Source organism: Paramormyrops kingsleyae, chromosome 4, assembly GCF_048594095.1.
Source record: "Paramormyrops kingsleyae isolate MSU_618 chromosome 4, PKINGS_0.4, whole genome shotgun sequence".
Lineage (NCBI taxonomy): Eukaryota > Metazoa > Chordata > Actinopteri > Osteoglossiformes > Mormyridae > Paramormyrops > Paramormyrops kingsleyae.
In genome coordinates this window covers 32,115,827-32,135,049 of record NC_132800.1, presented here as the reverse complement: position 1 = coordinate 32,135,049, position 19,223 = coordinate 32,115,827, and the positions used below count along the sequence as shown (strand labels likewise).

Here is a 19,223-nt window from a genome sequence, read left to right as displayed (position 1 = left end):
GCCTGATAATTGCTTTAATGACAGGCCTGCTGCTGATGATGTCACTCAGTCTGTGTGCTTGCTTAGTGGGGGGCGCTTGGGGGACAGGCTTGGCTCTGTCTCAGCAAGCCAGGCTCAGCATAGGGGGACTTTGTTGCCCTTGGGAGGGGGGGTTGCCCTTTCGAGGCCTCCGTGACCCGGATGCCTCAGGTCAGGACCTGTTCAGCCCTGAGGTCTAGGTGCTGTGTGGTTCCTTTTTTCACCCCCGGTTTCGGTTACGGGGGGCTCAGGTAGTGGTGTGAGGGGAACCATTGTTTCACGGTGACCACCCGTGCGTGCAGGCCTGGTCCGATGGGTCCGTTCCTGCTGGGCCGGCCGTAGCTGCTTCTGGGATCTGTGCCCCCCAGCCCCCCCAGAACATGTATCGGCTCATTGTTAACCCATAATCAAGGTAATCTGTGTGGGACCTTTTAAGAAGCCCAATGGATCAGAGCCCATTTGAATGGAAGATCACCCATGAGGACACACGCATCCCCAAACACTAGAGGTGAGTCTGGCTTTACCTGCCGTCTCTTAACCGGCTTCTGCATCAAGCTTAGGTCTTACATTCATGACGCTTATATGGAGAAGACGTTGGTGCTGCCTAATTGTTTTGTAAATGTCTAATAATGCATGAGTTTCTGGTCTCAAGATAAGTGTCTCCCAACCTGGTCCACGGTCCACATTTTTGCTCCCTTCCAGACAGTCGACATTTTTGCTCCTGCTGGGAGGGAGCAAAAATGTGGACTGCCTGTGGGTCCCCGAGGACCAGACTGGCAAACGTTGCTCTAGACGGTATTTATGCTGTAGGATAATACCGTCTTTGCTGCATTTCAGAGTGTCACATTTGACTGTTATTGTCACGAATCTCGTGTTATCAATGTCTTGAACGAGCCGAAATCAGAACATCTACTCAAATAATTAAAATTGTTATTCTATTTATGGGGGCATTAGTGCACGAAACCTGAAGCTGCAGCAGCAGATGTATAGTTCTGTCGAGGGCCAATCTCAGAGAACGTGAAGAGAAGCCTGCTAATGATCTCCACATCCGAAGCTCCACAGCGGCTTAGGTGGAGAAGCCGTGGATGGGCCCGATTTAGCAACACGGTGATCTCCCGTGTGCTAACGCCGCGCCGCAGTGCATTATGGGAAGCGGGCTCTGAACTCCAAGGCGGGGGCTGTGCGGGACCTTCTGATCCCCGGAATACCGGCTGGCAGACGGCAGGGCCTCATTAGAAGGGAGCGGATGCGGCGTTTCAGTAGCTAACCGGAGCTTTAATGAGCGGCAGAGGGTTCGAGGTGAGGGAAGATGTCGGTGGAGGAGTCTGGGGGGAATCTCGGCGTCTCTAAAGACGCTCACCTTAAAAAGGCGGGACGTTTTCCTCCACTGCACGTTACATACAAATCGGAAGTTTATACAAACATATTCGGTTTCCAGCAAGAAAATGTCCACCAACAGTCTTAGAAACAAGGACAGGATATGAGGTTATGGTTTGGCCATTAAAATATTCCTCTACATGTCAGTATAGTGTTGGTGCTTATTCCCTAAAACCATCTGGGCTCTCAGCGTTTAGCAAAACCTTTTGGACAAACCTGGAAACCACTAGAAAAGGGTTATTCAACTCATGGTCCTTGAGGTCTGAGCACTGCTGGTTTTCCAGCCTTCCTTTACCTGTCAGTCAGGTGTGAAGCCTCTGACCAATCAGAATCAGCAATTATTAAACAACTACCTGGGAGAACTGAAAACACGGCCTGGATTTGAGATCGAGATTCAAGTTTGAAGAGCCCTGGACTATACAAGCCTGATTAAGCTGCAGGATTTTCTTTCTGTGTGTCTGCAGAGCTGGAGAACATGCTTCTCCCATTGCTACTGATGCTGCTGTCCGCTCCGGCCGGTAAGTGCCAGCCTGGTGCAAATCAGCTGTTACCGTCTCCAGTAAACAGCAGCCGGAGTTTCTGGCCGAGTGACAACTTTGCAGGACGCTGTTAAGAATGTGTAATTTCTCAGTTGTTAATCTTGCGTCTCGCGCCTCCAGTCCTTTCCCAGAATTCCTCGTTCTGCCCGGAGCCAGCCGACCCCACAGCTGCTCAGCTTCTGATTGGTGAGGATGGTGCCGTTTGTGAAAAAATACAAACAGCCACTGGTCCAGTTAATACACAGGAATGATGTATCACCCATACAGAGCAGTCAAAAGAAAGGGATGATCTGCACTTTGGTGTCGACTTACATCACTGTGTCATGGAAATTGTCAAATGTCGTTTGGCTTCCTTTCTGTCATTGTTCCATTCTGTCTTCCTTGTTTTGTGTATTATTATGCATAATTGATTTAGTAATGTATTACAACACCGGTGTCATGCGCCTTGGGCCGGCTTTCATGATTGGCACTATACAGAAATGCATCGAATTGAAGCAGCATTTAGGCAAGTTTTAATAATATTTTAAAATTACATCACAGAGACAAAAAGACTGAAGTATGAGGTGTGAGAGTGACCATGCTTTCTCCCATGGAGCCCGTCGTACCTGCTGTTTTTGCCACCCGTCAGTGGGAGTGATCTCGCGTTTCCTGTCGCCACTCGATGTCACTTCCTGCCCCCCGCAGGCTGCCTGGGGACGCGCTTCACCTGGCTCCAGGAGCTGCAGGACAGCTTCCCGTCCCTCTTCCGCTTCGCCCTGTGCCTGCGCTGCAGGACGGGTCTGTGTCCCCGAGACCTGGAGGATTACGGCTGCTCCTGCCGATACCTGGGGGGGCGGGGGACCGTCGACGACATGGACGGGTGAGGCCGGACTCTCCCCAGGCGCTGCCGTGTTCAGTCCAAGCCCCCGGATCGCTGGAGATGATAAAGTTCCTCCCCTCCTCGGTGTGCAGGTGCTGCTTCCGCCACAGGGGGTGCTACAGAGCCGTGACCGAGCGCGGCTGCCGATCCCAACCGGACACGACGACTTACAGCGTCACCTGTGGCCACAGCAACGTGACTTGCGGTAAGGGGACGCAGATCCATCGCTCAGCCCAACAGGCTTAGCCAGAGAGAGAGATTTGCATACTTAAGGCACATTTAATGGCACCATTTAAGCTCAGGATGAAGGACAAAGTACTTTAGGTAAATGGACGCTGAATTAAACATAGACGATTGATGTACTCAAGCCTGATCCGGCCTTGCAGACATGAGCGATCCATGTGCCCGGGACTGGTGCCTGTGTGACAAGGCGGCCATCGAGTGCATGGGACGGTCCCCCTACCACCCCTCCTGGCGGCACCTGGACTCCGCATCGTGCTCCTCGGACCCCGCGACCGGTAACTGCAGCGTACCCCGTTTCACAAACTACATCTCCCAGAATCCACCACTGGTGTTTAAAACCTGCAAAACTATAATGTTTGTGAAATATACTTTTTGTAAATGATTCGAACAATAGCCAGCTTTTTTTCTCCTATCCTATGATATGGTCCCTATGGATTTTATTGACTTGGGGGGGGTCACATGATTCCTCCAGCGTGCTCTTCATAGACACCACAGTGGAAAGCCCCAGTAAATCACTACAGGCGCAAAACACTTTCGTTCTGGAAGCAAACGGCAGAAAGTGGTTATATATCCCTCATGCCCAGTGGGAGGGGAGGCTGCAGCGGTGGAAGGTCTCCTTGCCATGTGTCACCCTCCGTCTTACAGATCTGCCTGACAACAGCAGCCCGAGCAGGGCGAGCGCAGGGCAGGTGGGGCGATGCTGAGGTTCACGTTCGGAATGGATCCACCCACGTGTGTCAAAGGGATAGGGATGGACGGGACGGGACAGGAAGTTAGAGACGGGCAATCACTGCTTCAGCTTCAGTATGGCGTTCTGTTCATTCACCTCCTTTAGCTTGATCTGCACATTTTATTTCCCCCCCTAAAGTGCTTTCCAAAAATGGATTATCCGCTGCCAGGTACTGCATTACTGCTCGTAAAAAAAAAGGGCTAAATTATAGCTGAGGATCCTTCTTTTTCATAATGGGTTTTGCTGGTATAATTTCTGTGATGAATGAAAATGCCAAGCGCCAGGCCTACCTCGTGCCGACCCGGCCGTAAATAAACATCATTTCCGGATGATTATGCCGCTTAATGTTGTGTGCCGAGGCGTCGCCTCAGGTTAGCCAAGCTAGCGGCCGGATAAAAACAAATGACCTTTAAATAATCCACGTCGGCGGCTTGGTTACTGCAGCAAGATCGACTCCGCAGCCTCGTCACAAAAGGAGGACTTGACATGCAAGGACATTGTTTCCTGCCACCGCACCAGGTTCTGGGCCGCCGACAAACGGTTCCCTGCAGAACCTGCAGGAGGAAGGTTCTCCCGTGATTCCGCCAGGCGCTGTGGATTTCTTCGCCGATGGTGAGAGCAGCTGGCCAATCTGCTTCATTACCCCAGAGGAGAACAGCAACCAATGCTTGCGTACAATATATACGCAGGGCAACAACGGAATATATATCCTACGCATATTTCTTTTGAAATGATGGGTTACATATAGAAATGTAGATGGTGTAACTTTGGCTTAGTATCTGCATGATAAATTGAGTAGCATATGCATATTAATTATAATTACTTGTAAGGAACTACCACATATACTATTATTATTATTATTAACAACAACAGTAATAATAATAATGATAATAGTGATCTATTTTAGGCCCCCTCTTACCAGAAAATAAAACACTGGCCAACAGCACATTGGACCCTGAGCCTGACCTCAACCAGACCCTGGTGTTCGCCGACCTCTCCGCAGAATCCCTATATGAAGGTAAAAGGCCTAACATCGCCGACCTCTCCGCAGAATCCCTATATGAAGGTAAAAGGCCTAACATCGCCGACCTCTCCGCAGAATCCCTATATGAAGGTAAAAGGCCTAACATCGCCGACCTCTCCGCGGAATCCCTATATGAAGGTAAAAGGCCTGACATCGGTGTAAAGAGCCTTTTGCGCTGGTGCTCAGGCACACTCAGCCCGAACTGAAAGATGGCATGATGGTCGTGATGTCATCGTGATGTTCATCCGCAGCCCTTCATGGGGGGGGCGTGGATCCAGCCGGAGTGACAGAGGATCCGGAGACCCCCAGTCCCTCAGGAACGGCTTCCCCTCACCCCTCATCTCCCTCGGAAGGTTAGCATGCATCTACGCTGCTTGATCTTACCCTCTCCTGTTATACACTGTGTCCCTGTTGTTTGTATTTGGCTCTTTTTTTTTTTAAATAGGAACCCAGATAGCTGGTTGTCATGGACCTTAACGCTCCACATTCACTCTAACTCATGACAACACCACAAAGATATGTGAATAGTTAAAAAAAAAAAAGAAAAAAAAAGGAGGATCTATTTTTTGCAAAGGCAAAACATGCATTTTTTTAGGCAGAACACACAGAAATACGTTTCCAATCTAAAATTGGCAGGTGAGACCGAGCTGGAGCCAGAGGAAATGCTGACTGCAGGATCTCCACGTCCTTCTCTAGAAGGTAAAAATGTTCTTCAAACCTCGCCAACCTCACACCTGGAAATTCGTCAGATTCTTCATAGGAGCAAAACAATTAGATCCACATCCTGCGACTGAGTCCTTTCATATTTGGCAACCCACGCTTCAGTTTATATGAAGGAGACACTTTTTGTTACTGCAGAAGCCAAAACTGAATGCAAAAATCAATGTAAAGAAATTCTCATTAAGCTGTGTACACAGTGAGATACCTTAGGCAGACTATAGTGGGTAACTTTCTTCCTCTGTATTTGGACCTAATCCCACTGGCCGAAATTAATATTTTATATTTAATGTCTTTGTTCCATCTCCAGAAGAGAGAGAGAGTAGCAGCAGACGTGCACCAAACGCCGAGCAGAAACATCAGCTGCCTCTGCAGGTCCCAGCGGAGACTCACTCTGAAGGTAAAACAGGTCATTGTGAGCGGCCGAGACCGGCAGCCCCACCCCCAGCCACAGAGGTGCAGAAGCTTGACGTCTCGTCTTGGTTCTGCCGTGAGACTCCCGTGTGCTCAACCTGACATTTTTTCCCCCAACAGTCCTAAACAGACGGGAAACGAAGACGACAGCGGCGACAGAGAGACAGGAGACATTCCCTACGCAAGCCAGCCACCCTTCGCCGTCCACCGCTGACGGTGTGTGGGGATTCTCCTCACTTCTGCTCATGCGACGCCACCATTATGGGTCGTATGTTTTGAGCTTAAGTTGGGATTTTTTTTTTAAATATATAATTTCACTTGTTTCTGTAGAATATTTACTGCTTGGTTTGAGGCATAATCTAACAGTAGATGGATGCATACTCTTCATACTCTTTCTGCTTGTATGAAGAACCCAGGAAGCTGTGGCTGGCCTGTAACTTCACATAAATGTATTAATCACTTTGCATCATGCAAATCTCTCTCTCCTCTGGAAGCAGCAACAGCCGAAATGGACGCTGAGACAGAGGGTATGTTGCTTACATACTTTCCTCATGATTTTACACTCTCTTCCTTAGCAGATGTTCTTAAACACCAGAATTTCGTGACAGCTAATTCATCACACACCAAACATGCTCGTATATAAATAGCGTATCACCCACAGCTGGTGTCAAAACCTTTTATATCTTTGTTTTTTTCCCCTCCTTTGATTGGCAGACGTGACCGAACCTGTAAGAGTGTCATTGGTTGGTACTATGCAGACAACGGTGGCTCCACCAATCCGCACGACACATTCTACCCTGAACTCTGCAGAAATGGACTCTTTCACAGAAGGTGGGTGACTCAGACAGGAAAGATTCCTTCCATAGTTTGTCTGTGGGATTTCGCTCCCCCAGAAAGCGAGATCCTTAACCTCTCCATCTAGTCGATTCCCCAAAACAGATGAATACACACACACACACACGTCTTTGTAGTGCAACAGTAGTTCTTGGAATTATTTAAGGCAGAAGTTCAGTCATCACACCACAGTGAGGATTCCAGTGGGAGAGAGTAAAAATTGTTCAGAATAAGAATTAGGATCTAATTGAAAAGGAAAAAAAAAGTTAGAAATGTGATCTGAAATACTCAATTATAGCTACCTAGTTCAGTTAAATTAAAATGAATTGTAATAAATGAATAAATATATCAAGATGTGTTAACATTCATATAAATGTTCACAAATCCTTATAATTCACTGCTGCTAAAAAATTATGCTGTAAAAACTCCCACTTCTGTCAGATAGTTAAGCAGGGATTTAATCAGACCTGACAAGTATCGCATTGATTCCCTGGGGCTTTTAAAAAAAAAATAAAATAAATGTGTTGTGCTTAAGATTCATCATTTACCTAAGCACAACAGTGGTATCTAGGGATGATTTTCCCAATAAAGCATAGACTGACTAACATGATTATTATTTTTTTTTTGTTGAAATGATCTAATTTCAAAGCATTTGATGGAGCTGATCTGTGCTGCACTTCCACAGCTGAGGAGCCGGTGTCCGTGACAAAAGGCCGTACGGCTCAGAGAGACAGGAAGGGGACGCTGACACAACCTGACACATCTGCTGAGGCCGAACCGACAGACAGGCCCTCGTGCAAAGACACAGATTCGCACGATGAATCCCGAGAGAAAGAAGGTATTTACCTTGATAGCTGACACCAATTTGACACAGCTGTAAGGTATGACAACCCGTTTTGTACATTTCACCTTGAAATCTGACTCTGCCCAGTGGTCGTCACACAAAGCTAAGATAAATAGCATATGTGAAATTCCTCCACATCTTCTAAATTTTGTAAATGGATCCCTTTTCTGACGGCCGCTCTTGAAAGTCAGAGGAGCAGCTCAGACTTGTGGATGTTCCGTGTCCGTTTGACCAGGCAGGGGAAGTAGGACTCGCAGCTGGCAAATGACCCAGCGTGTACTTGACCCACACTTAAAAAAAGATTAAAGACAGCTTTGTTTATTAATGGCATAGAGCTAAGCTGTCCTCTTTTTGAATTTTTGGCTCTTGACTAAGTAATACATGAAATCCTGAAGTGGAACAACAGCTGGAGATTGTTCTAGAACCAGATTCTGGGGCCTAACATGTCAGGCTCATTGTCTTCCTTTGCCAAAAAACAAAACCAAAGTGCTGACACTTGGAAAGGTATCCTTTTCCAGACCCAGAACTTGCAGGAACAAAACAATCATCAGAATATTAACACTGAGTATTAACTCTCACGCAGTGTTCCCTGGTGTCAGTATCGCTATACCTCACTTTCCCCCCAGCGTACCAGCCCAAGCCAAGGGCTGTACCCCTATTCGCGCTCTCTCTCCTGGAAGCGGCTGGCCTCATTGACCTTCCTGCGGACCACAACACTGAAGGTGCACAGCTAACACTCTCCCTACCTTGGGTTCTAACTTAGGCATCATATCGTGGTATACGTAGGGTTATCACCTTATTCCATTCAACTAATTTGTCGCAAAGCGCTGTACATAGATGTGTTGTGATACATTAAACATCATTAGAGAGAGAGAGAGACCTTAGTCCTGTATAATCCTGGACAACAGTCATTCACCAAAAGTATTGCACATGGTGACACCATTCCGAAGGCTTGTTTAGGGAAATTTACAGGGACATTCTGTGTTCCGGAATGAAATTCGTTTTATCCAGGACAACAGAAATCAAGGCTGGTCTCAGAAAATTCAGGACAGATGGCAACTCTATGTTTATGGTTTTTTTGATGCTATTTTCAAAAGTGACGCTGTTCTGGTATTTTGAAATGGTAAATCCCCATGGCAAATTTCACCTGAAGGCTAGGGTCACTAAGTTTTCACAATACAGACAGACAGGCAGGGAGACAGACAGACAGACGGGCAGGGAGACAGACAGACAGACGGGCAGGCAGACAGACACAAACAGACAGGCAGGCAGACAGACAGACAGGCAGACACAGACAGACAGACAGACAGGCAGACACAGACAGACAGACAGACACACACAGATAGGCAGACAGACACAGACAGACAGAGACACACAGGCAGGCAGGCAGGCAGACCGACACAGACAGACAGACAGATGTAATAGCGCCCAGGTCTACTACAATACTGTGTAAAGGCCTTAGGCAGTCAGTAGTGAGTGTATAGTAACGTCAGCATAACCCCGGTACCTCCTGCCCCCCCTGTGGAGAGCAGAGTGCAGCCACACCTTCACCCAGTACGGCGCGGACGGCCGGCCGCGCCAGGAGATGCCCGCGCTGGGCGAGATGCTACACTGCCTGACGGGCCGCTGTCCGCACGACTACGAGATGCACGGCTGCTACTGTGGCCAGGAGGGGCGTGGCCGGCCCGTGGACCAGCTAGACAGGTGGGCGGGGCTATGTCGTGCCGTGAAAAAAAAATGTATTAAAGTGTTTACCAATCCGGTCCTCGGGAACCAGATATTAAACATCCATTCACCCAAAAACAACCGTGCAAAGGCCAAGAGCAGAGAGTAGCTAAATAGAGGCCATACCCCCCCCCCCCCCCTTCCTCTCCCCCCCAGCTGCTGTTTCTTCCACCAGTGCTGCCTGGAGCAGATAAGGATGCTGGGATGCCGCCCAGAACGCAGGCTGGGCGTCCACATCACCTGCCAAGAGGGCCAGCCGCAGTGTGAGTGCCCCCAACAGGACGAACCCGGCACTGCAGCCTTTACGGACTGCACAACGGCACGCTGCTCAAATTAGCCCCATGGAATAGCTCACAAAAACTAAAAAAAATCTTAACACTGAGCATAGCGGGGTGGGGGGGGGCATCTTACAGTTTCGAGCACAGTGCAGACTGACGTCTATGTCACAGTGACTGAGCTGTCGACTAGCTTTACTGTAGCTGCTGCCATGTGCTTCCTGACCAGGCTTCGGGGTCGGCGTCTGCGACAAGCTGCAGTGTGTGTGTGACAAAGCCAGTGCCCACTGCATGGCTGCCGCCCAGCACAACGACAGCGTCTCCTCGCACCAGTGCCGCGGACCCAAGGCCCCCTGCCGGCGCAGGCCGCTCGCCCCGCCCTGGCTCCGCCCACCGGCCCACCTGCCCGACTCCAGCGAAGAGAGCGGCACTTGGGAGGGAACGAGACGGGAGGGGATCCAGAGTCGCCCCGTCCGGCCTGAGGCGGGGGACAGTGTTGCCATGGAAACCAGTAGAATGACCAGCGATGAAGGAGATGGGGGACTGGGTGAGCTGACTGAGGATGGAGCCTAGGAAACAGCCGTCCTTCCGCACTCCCAGGGGGTACCAACAGGGGGAGCTCTCGGAACAGCCCAAAAACCTCACTATGGTATTTTCTTTATTAAAAAAAAAAACAAAAACAAACAAAAAAAAAAAAAACCTTGTGCTTTTAAGTTTGTGCAGCTTTAGGTCTTGAAGTGCAAAACACAGCAATCCCCATTTCCTGTGGAATCACAAGCATCAGAATCCACCCCCCCCCCCCCCCCGCTCGAGACTGGACCTCCCCTCCTGCCCCCCCACCTGCGGCATGAAGGCTGAAACAACCACATTTTTATACATAAATATATATATATTGCTGGCATGTTATACTTTGTGAAACCAGTTCTATTAAAAATAAAGCGAACTGCCTCTCCATGTTGAGTGAGTGCTGGTTCCCGTCTCCTATCTGTGCAGCCCCCCCCCCCCACACTGGCTAGCTGAGCAGAGCCCCAGTGAAGCTTTTAGAAACACTGCTTTTGACTGAAAGTAATCAAGTTATCCAATCACAACCTCTCATCCATCTGCTCCAATTCCACCAATGAGAGCGCTGCTGTGAAAAGCCCATTTGTTACAATACCTATAGACATCTTTACTCATTTCGAAATCGGTAAATTTAAACGCTGAGCCACACAGTACATAAAGGGTTTAAAGAGCACCAGGGTGATAAGATTTGATATTAAGCATATTAATTTATTAAATAACAGATCCTTTTACACAAAGTGAGAAACATTCCCAGTCTATTTCTTGAAAGACGACACAAGCAGAGCTCTTTAGGTTTTAATATAAAACTTTAATTGGACCATCTGTACTCTTACAATAAACTGCACTTGATGCACAAAGTACTACTGATACAGTGTTCGATTCAGAGCATAATCTGCTATAGACACAGTCTGAAAGAGGCTAAGTGTGCAACACGTACAAAAGGCTCCACTCCGTTCCAGACCGTCTGAGAAAAGCCTCTCGACGCGGCCAGGGGAAAACGGCACCACCTGCTGCTGTGGGGAAGGCGGGGGCATTCGCAAGAAGCAGGACCAGTACCGATCCTACTTACAGAGAACCTAAAGCTCGGATCACACGTCAAAAACAAAGACTAAAGCATAACCCACGGTGTTGCGATGACACCAAGCGCCATTTATAATCGATAATGATGTGCAAAGTCCCCACTGCGCGATGTGCGTGAAACTCACGGCTCAGTAACGTGATAAGGGGATGCGGATATAAAAAAATACGGTATATATAGATATAAATACATCCAACAGCTACACAGCCAGCGAAACCCCTGTAAAGCCTGCATTCAGTCATACAGCCACCCCAGAGGTCAACAAGGGGCTTATTTCCAGCAAATAACAGGTGCCGTCCTTCTGAAAGAGCCAGAAACAGCCGCTATTTACGGCAGGTAAACGCCGCGCTTCTGTCCCGAGGCTCTCTCAGAGGTCTCTCCGTTATCTGATCAGCGCGCATGAAAGAGGAGACAAAACAGGAGATAATATGAGGAAGATTTGGCCCAGAGAACATGAGAGCGGAGGAGCCGTTCACAAAGAGCGCCCTGTGTGCGTAGCCGCTCGAGAGACGGCGATTAGAGGGAAACCCAAAACCGCGACAAGAGGCGGCTCAGTGGGTCCAATTACAGATCCCAACGCCAAGGAGAAGCAGTCAGACCATAGAGCCGCATCCATTCGTCGGTTTAGTGCAACACCTCACTGACTGAATTCATATACAACCTGCACCCCCCCCTCCACAGTGTACAGCAAACGCATAGCGAAAGGGCAAATGCGTGAACGGAAACCGAAGTATTCCCCAAGTGGCACGGTGCATTTCAGCAACATAAACATTATGATGTAGGGTCTGCCAGCCACGTCAGCCAATGGCCCGGCAGCACCAAAGTCTGTCTATATACAAACGACAGCAAAATTGATCGTCATTTCCTCAACCCACTTTCATCTACTTCTACTTCCTAAATACCGGATTCGGATCATGAGAAAGCTGCTTTATTGGTCTTCCTGCATTCCGGAATATGTGCAGGGAAGCGCGTACAATCAGCAAGTCTGCTGTAAAAATCACAAAGATAAAATATACTAAATACTCTTCAGGAGACACATCTACATATCTATATATGCTATTTATTGCTTAAAAAGTGTAAAAGCAAATTCTATTCAGACAATTAAATCGACAGGATATCGAACAGCTTTGGCAGGTGATTGAAGAGACGGGAATCCCAACACACGAGTGATTCTTCGAAGGGATTCCTCCGGAAGCCTCAGCGGGCAGATTTTTGATTTTGCGCACACGTGCGCTTCCGAAGGCGCCCAATGCTAGCATGTCGTCCAGGCGGCAGTCCCGGCATGTGGCCTGGACCGATTATGCAGGGCAGGCGGGTAAAGGGAACGTCCGAGAGCTGCACTACAGTTTTTGCGTCAGGCCCACAGAATTTAAGATGGCGGACGTGCCAAGCGTTTAACGCACAGTGCGACTTAGAATGTTTTTCCGAACAAAAAGCTTTGAGACAACCAGCCTGGAGGTGCCTCGTCAGCGCCCATGCAAACTATGTTCTTATACTTTTACCCGACTACAGAATTACATTATAAGACAAGTCAACAGCTGTGGCATTGCAGAATTTAAAGTTTATATTGATAAAATGGTAGAATATACTACGTTTCCATTGCTGTCGTTTTTATGAGTTGAGAAATGCTGGTATGTTACATAGATTTAAATCACAGAGTCCGTCAACTGCACTCTACGTAGTAAAATGAAACTGCACTTAAGTTTTCGTAAATGCCTCTCGCAAGTCACAGAACAAGGTCTCTTTTCCAGCGGAACCTCTACCCCATGGATACATGCAGACTAACAGTCTTTGGGAAGGACTGGCTTTCACCCCGAATGTGACCGCCACTGATGAACCACCTCCAGTGGCACGTCTACATTTTCCCGCCAAAAAAGAAGCACCGCTTATCCTCGTGTCGACATGGATACCGCTTAATGTCACACACCGAGTCACGCGGTTGACACTGCCGACGGGCAAGCTCTTGGCGGCAAAGGTTGGCTGAAGACGGCCTAGCTTGCCTCTCACCCTCATCCTTTAACGTAGGTGTCGCTCGACAGACTCAACGGTCTGCTTTTAGTCTTCAAAGTCTGCCTTCGAAGGAAGCTAAACCCGCAAGATAGGATCCTCTGAAGACTCGCCAAGATACTGGTGTGGAGGCCCATTTAGGAGAAGTGTGTCTCGCACCATCATCATGCAGACAAACCTAAATATCACACCATACACAGAATATAACCCTTATAACTGTCAAATAGTCCAAGATATACATTTATATCAACCCTGAAATTAACTTTGAATCAGTATACTTATCCCTGACTGACTGACTACCTGATCTGCGTACAAAGATTTTACAAAAACCATTCAATTCAACATCCCAGAATCCTCAGCTGACAGTGTGACAGGCCGACCTCACTGTCGAGGCGACCATCCCCACCACAGAGCACCAGAGACCCTAAATGCCACGATTGCATCAAAGTTGCATAAATCCAGTAGCCTTAGGGCACAAATACATTGTACAAGTTGATCATTTTTCTTCAGAAGGTCAAGATATGTGAACTGACTCAACACAAAGGCTTTCATTGTGCCTCTTAAAATAAGGCACCCCCCTCCCCCCCCACAGTCAGCTAAAACTTTCAGGAGTCAAATATCTCAAACATCTGACGTCAGATTTTCTAATGGGGAGGGGCAGATTCTTATCTACCTACCTTTAAGATAACCTTTCATATCTCCAGCAATCGTGCAAGTCCCCCCCCCAAAAAAAAACAAATAAATAGAAAATGGATAAGAACATGTTTTTTTTTTTTTAAAAGCGAGTTCCCCAGAAGGTGGTTCACAGAAGATGAGCTCCTGAAATGGTGGCGGTGATGCCAGCGGAGAACGTAAAAGCAGCGGAATTAATAAACACACAGATCAGGGAACTTCATTTCGTACACGGGGACGGACTGGTACTGGGCATGCCCAGCGGTGATCGTCACGGCACCAGACGGGCTGGGCGGGGGCCTGCGGAGGAATAAGGAAACGCTCAATGCGTCACAATGTCCGTCACCACGGCAACACAAAGCAGAACTACAGCAATCCTAGAACTGCGGGTATTGCTGGTTCTAAGACAAGTTCTGCGTACGTTATTCCATAAGTACTATTAACGGATTTCTTTTTCTGAGCATATATATGCGGAGAAAATAAAAGTGTACAGTGTAAATAAGACGCCCAATTTGGGCAGATGGCTTCCGAAATTAATTTAGGTTATGCTGAGTAGCTAAAGCATAGCCCATTGTGCTTGATACAGCTTTCAAAAATAAACTCGAAGATTCCTGCTATACTGACGACAAACAGCTAGGAGGCCATTAAGCCAAATAGAATCTGAAACCAAAAATAATTACGTTTCAGTCTGAAAGATCCCCCTAACAGAGAAAAAAAAACAAAATACTCATGCAACATAATTGTATTAAGTTAATTCGAAATGTTTGTTTATCAGTACATGAATATTACCAAAAATGTGCAGTAATAAGCCCAAAAGGGAGAGAGAGGGTCTTAAGGGGGCAGACTGACTTTTTGAGTTTCCAGAATTATATACTAGGTAGCAGGACTGTGCAATAAACAAAATTACTGAAGACATAAGACATTAAATGCAAGACACTTACCGGATCGTCAGCTCGAAAATTTGCGCCAATCTGTCATGCAACATATTGGCCTGCAAAATACAACAATTTGTCCATATTTACTTTTAAAACCTGTACACTGATGTCGACAACCCACTGTACAACCCACTGTACAGCCCACTGTACAGCCCACTGTACAGCCCACTGTACAGCCCACTGTGAAATATCATGCAAACAGACATAGAAAACATGACGAATCCGATACCTGGTACATCTATCCATTCACTCATTAAAATGTACAATTCTGAACAAAATAACAGGGTTGATAAATATCAGCTTAGAAATGCTTCTGCGCCACCGATTTGTCATCCGAAGTACTTCACGGGGAAAGCAGAACTCATTCATCAAACATTATCAGGGAGCATTTGAACTTCAGAAAGTTTCAGAAAATATTAGTCAGAGACGAAGATGTGGCCCCATCTGAAGACGAGGAGTTCTGCGGCAGTACAGACCTCCTGGCAGCCATGGTAAACAACGTCGCTGCCCAGGTTTCCACTCACCTCAACGGCAACAGGATCATATGTAACCAGAAGCTATCACCCTTACAGCAACTGATTTATCCTGGATAAGATCCTAATTTCCCTGCCTTGTGGCAGAGAACCTGAATACGACAAAGGGCTACAAAAAGTGGATAGATGGAAGATACTTATTCTGCATAAAACTGACTAGCCTGATTTTATCAAAGTATCCATCCACTTCCTTCCCAGACAGATCAGTTCACTGACTTTTCTTTCCATTCATTAACATTGTAAACATAAGCTTAAGAACTCTGAAGTACATTCACTGCTGAAGTAGCCTGGGTTTCGCTCATCGCCGGCGGCTCACCTTCGACTCGCAGTGGGCCGCGATCTCCTCGAACGGAGCCTTCTGGAACTTCTCAATCACTTGCCTCCTCTTCTCCTTCTCCTGCTCCTCCATGCCCGTCGTGTCTGCGGAGAACGTCCATCAGTGATCCCGCTCACCCCACGGCACGTGCCGGATGAGCTCTTCAGACCACCCCCCCCCCCCCCAATCTGCCCCGAAGGCACATCACAAAACAAGCACCCAAAAAGGTGCACTTCCCACAAGTCGACTGACTTTCAGCTGTGACTGTGAGGACATCATAATTAAGACGTGCAATGTGGTTAGAGATCAGTAAGTATGTTAGAAAACTTAGAGATCTGAGGGTAGTAAGTTACAGGTGAGTAACTAGTCATATAAAGAGAGGAAAGTCGTCTGCAAAACACTTTGACGTTTTCGCAAGTTTGTGAAAAGTCTGTTATGTAATCGCAACGGCCGTCGCCCTAGAAACCCAAGAAACAGCACGGCGAGCCCAAGACGGCTCGACAACAAGGGCGTGCGGTGACACATCGCTGACTAATCAGAGAATAGCCTGCAGACGCCCGCCTGTCTCCGCTGACTCACCGATGGCCTTTTTCAGAGTCTCGAAGGTGATCTCTTCAGCCAGCTGGGACTGTAAAGAAAACAAGAGGGAGACGGGCCTCGTGACATTACGAACGACGACGGCCGCTTTAAAACGCTGTCCAGACACGACAGACTTCGGGAGTCTTCGCCACGAGCAAAACAGCCTTTCCGATAGGGGGACGAGCAAGACCCCAAGAGTGTGTGATACTGGTTTTCGGGGACATCCTCTTAGATCGCCCGCGAAAAGGCTCTCCGAGAAGCTGCCTGAGGTCAAACGTGGAAATATTAATGAACCCAGACGAGAGCTCATTAAAACAGGGGACCTTTTGGTAGCATTTCAACCGGAGCCATTAACGTGATACTTTCTGAATAAACATCCTGTCCAAACCAGAAAATGTCACCACCCTAAAAATAATAATGAAATAAATAACACTCAGGGATAAGCTTTCCCATAAAAGTCCTTGATTTATCCTGTTTGAAGCCGTAATTCTTCAGAAAAGGACACAATCAGAGGCCTTTTTATTAGCAAACGAAGCATGTTGGCTAATGGAGGGAAAGTGTTTCCACTGAAGTCTCAACCAACTGTCATATTAATACTCGATGACAATTTATTTTTCTAGAAATATCCCTGTTGCCATTTTCTACAAATTGCACCCCAAGGCCATAATCATTCGCAACATATAAGGTACAAGGCCGACACGATTCAGCATGGGGTGAATTATAATCGCAACGCAACGTCTGTCCCTACAAAAGCGTTGCTCTGGAAGGACAGGTGCTGTCTGGGTGGACGTGGGTAATGCAGCTTCATAATCCAGCACGAGGTGATGGTGCAAAAGCTCAGGTTAATGATGCATGTTGATTATTTTTTCCCCTAACATATAATTAAGGATCTGGCACGTTAGCTGAGGGTAAGGGGAACTTTTGCAGATGCACACAGCAAATTAGCGTGAAACCATTCTTGATCTTTCAGAACAAATTGCACATGACAAAATTCACAGACATTTCCCTGACAGAAGCCAAAAATTAAACCGGCATTAAAAATAGTCTGGAGATGCAAGATGGGGAGACAATTACCTTGTCTGGTAAGCTGCTGGAGACGATGTCCACCTGGAGAGACATCGTGTCTACAAAGCTCTTCCTTCTGGAGAGGCGGTCTTCATCTAGGGAAGTAGGACGAGAGACTGAGAAGATGCTGACAGATGTGGAGAAGATGCTGAACCTCCCAGCATCGCTGAGGAGGATCCAAAAAGCTTCAGCAATTGGTATAGAAGGTCCAACATCAACAGAACCTTGGGCTGCATACTGGGCGGTGACTGGTAGAAGGCAGGGCATATTTACAGCTGGTGGTCTGCTTTTACAAGAGAAGGGTAGAATGTTCCAGAGTAACTGTTTTAATTCCACACTCTGCCTTTTTGGTGTGTCCTGGATCACTGCTGGCTTTACGAGCAGCAGGAACAGGCCGGATGACCCAGGGACTGAAAGCTGGGGTGTGAGGGCCAGGCTTGCAGAGGGGGGGGGGGGGCATGAAAGCACCACCCTCCACAGACAGACCGCCGACACACGAAGGGCTGTAAATTCCCCACTTACTGTGGCTAAATATGGGGAAAACTGGAAACACATATTTTAGACCAAACTTAAAAGCCTTTTTGGGGCTAATTCACTTGACAAAGAAAAGGGTTTTACGTTTATTTAGTCGACGATTTTGCTCAGTGGCAGATAATTATTTCCTGTGTAAAGCAGCAAATTTTATTCAAGCAATTTCAATTAAATATCTTTCATGCGAGCGTCACAGCAAAGGTCCATTATCAAAAATGAAATTAGTACCAAATTTACTTTCTCAGCTACTACATATCACATCTGAAAAGTCCGACGTATTCCTCATACACAGCTGGATCCAACACCTAACTACAAAAATCAACATAAACGATATGTAGTTCTGTGTCCTGTGATTATATTGTACTGCGCAAATAAGCACAACTAAAATAAAACTGACTGGACAGCCTGACCTAGCTCTTACTCACCACAGCCGTCATCGACGTGCGAGAAAAGTGTGAGGAGATGGGAAAAAAAAAAAAGATGGGTAAATAAAGCACAAGTCTGTTGAAAGTAACTTTTGGATGGGAAAATAAATCAGCTGTGTTCTGTGTGCTGCAAGTGTGAAAATAAAGGTCAGCTGAACCCTAAAATGTCTCAGTAACAGCTAGATAATGAATTCTGAAACCCAATTAAGAGTCTGCAACTCACACCCTGGCAGGAGTTGAGGGAACAGCTGCTTTGATCTGATTGGTCGATTGGACTACTTTTTTATTATGATGTTTAATGTATTTTGCTAGTTCTAAAACTCACACGTCTTTATATAAACAAACACGGGAATATTCTGAAAACCATTTCTTTTACTGTTGGAGTACCGAATGCCAGAGCAGATCGGATGAGTGACACCCAGCTCGTGGCAATACTGCAGGAAATTAGGGTTTTTTCCCCACCAGAATCTTCTACAATCGATGTAAAAGGTCGGTAAACACACCCAGCTCACCACGTATTTTAAGGGAAATGTCAAATTATCTGGGTGGGGGGGGACTGGAATCAAACTGTCAGTTTGGGCTGGTGTTGACATTGGAATATCAGAATATGGTGTACTGTTCTCACAGTAACGAATGGCAGAGGGGTCAAAGGTCAGGGTGGAGGAGGAGCCTGTACAGACTACATCTATAGGACTGATGAACTCACAGCTAACTACACCGGTTACCTCTGGATGTCTGTCTGCACTGATAAAGGACTTTCCCTACTCTATAAAGGACTAAATTTAGAGACAAAAAATTAGGGAGGGGAAGAAAAGGAAAGACAGAATGTTTAGTAAAACAGGAAGTCAGCAGACCGTTGTCTGCACTGTGTACCATCTTTGCATTGTCTTGTTTCGTTCTACATGTTTGTCTGTCTGTACTT

The 19,223-nt window shown here is 47.1% G+C and overlaps 2 protein-coding genes across 9 annotated transcripts in view; one reads left to right on the top strand and one right to left on the bottom strand.

The window, feature by feature from the left end:
- The first annotated feature begins 412 nt into the window (after nucleotides 1-412).
- On the top strand, nucleotides 413-10,399 carry oc90 (otoconin 90). Of its 3 annotated transcripts, none has more exons than XM_072711167.1 (19): nucleotides 413-526; nucleotides 1,860-1,913; nucleotides 2,055-2,120; nucleotides 2,619-2,793; nucleotides 2,886-2,998; nucleotides 3,180-3,311; nucleotides 4,674-4,784; nucleotides 4,818-4,880; nucleotides 5,042-5,143; nucleotides 5,427-5,489; nucleotides 5,818-5,907; nucleotides 6,042-6,137; nucleotides 6,419-6,448; nucleotides 6,636-6,752; nucleotides 7,441-7,593; nucleotides 8,226-8,321; nucleotides 9,132-9,303; nucleotides 9,481-9,587; nucleotides 9,829-10,399. In XM_072711167.1, exons 1-19 carry the CDS (start codon nucleotides 496-498, stop codon nucleotides 10,170-10,172), a joined length of 2,115 nt encoding a protein of 704 aa, XP_072567268.1. In that variant the 5' UTR covers nucleotides 413-495; the 3' UTR covers nucleotides 10,173-10,399. The 3 variants fall into 3 exon arrangements, with proteins under 3 accessions (XP_072567268.1, XP_072567267.1, XP_072567269.1); XM_072711166.1 differs by having other exon boundaries at nucleotides 6,416-6,448; XM_072711168.1 differs by lacking the exon at nucleotides 4,818-4,880 and having other exon boundaries at nucleotides 6,416-6,448.
- Nucleotides 10,400-11,106: 707 nt separating this feature from the next.
- Nucleotides 11,107-19,223, bottom strand: part of efr3a (EFR3 homolog A (S. cerevisiae)) — a 70,600-nt gene continuing 62,483 nt past the window's right edge. For all 6 annotated transcript variants that reach the window (XM_072711161.1, XM_072711162.1, XM_072711163.1 and 3 more), the window contains 5 exons: nucleotides 17,355-17,440; nucleotides 16,281-16,329; nucleotides 15,702-15,805; nucleotides 14,859-14,908; nucleotides 11,107-14,217 (listed from right to left, as the gene is read on the bottom strand). In XM_072711161.1, coding sequence (XP_072567262.1) covers nucleotides 14,112-14,217; nucleotides 14,859-14,908; nucleotides 15,702-15,805; nucleotides 16,281-16,329; nucleotides 17,355-17,440 — 395 coding nt within the window. In that variant the 3' untranslated portion in view covers nucleotides 11,107-14,111. The remainder of the gene's footprint in view (nucleotides 14,218-14,858; nucleotides 14,909-15,701; nucleotides 15,806-16,280; nucleotides 16,330-17,354; nucleotides 17,441-19,223) is intronic.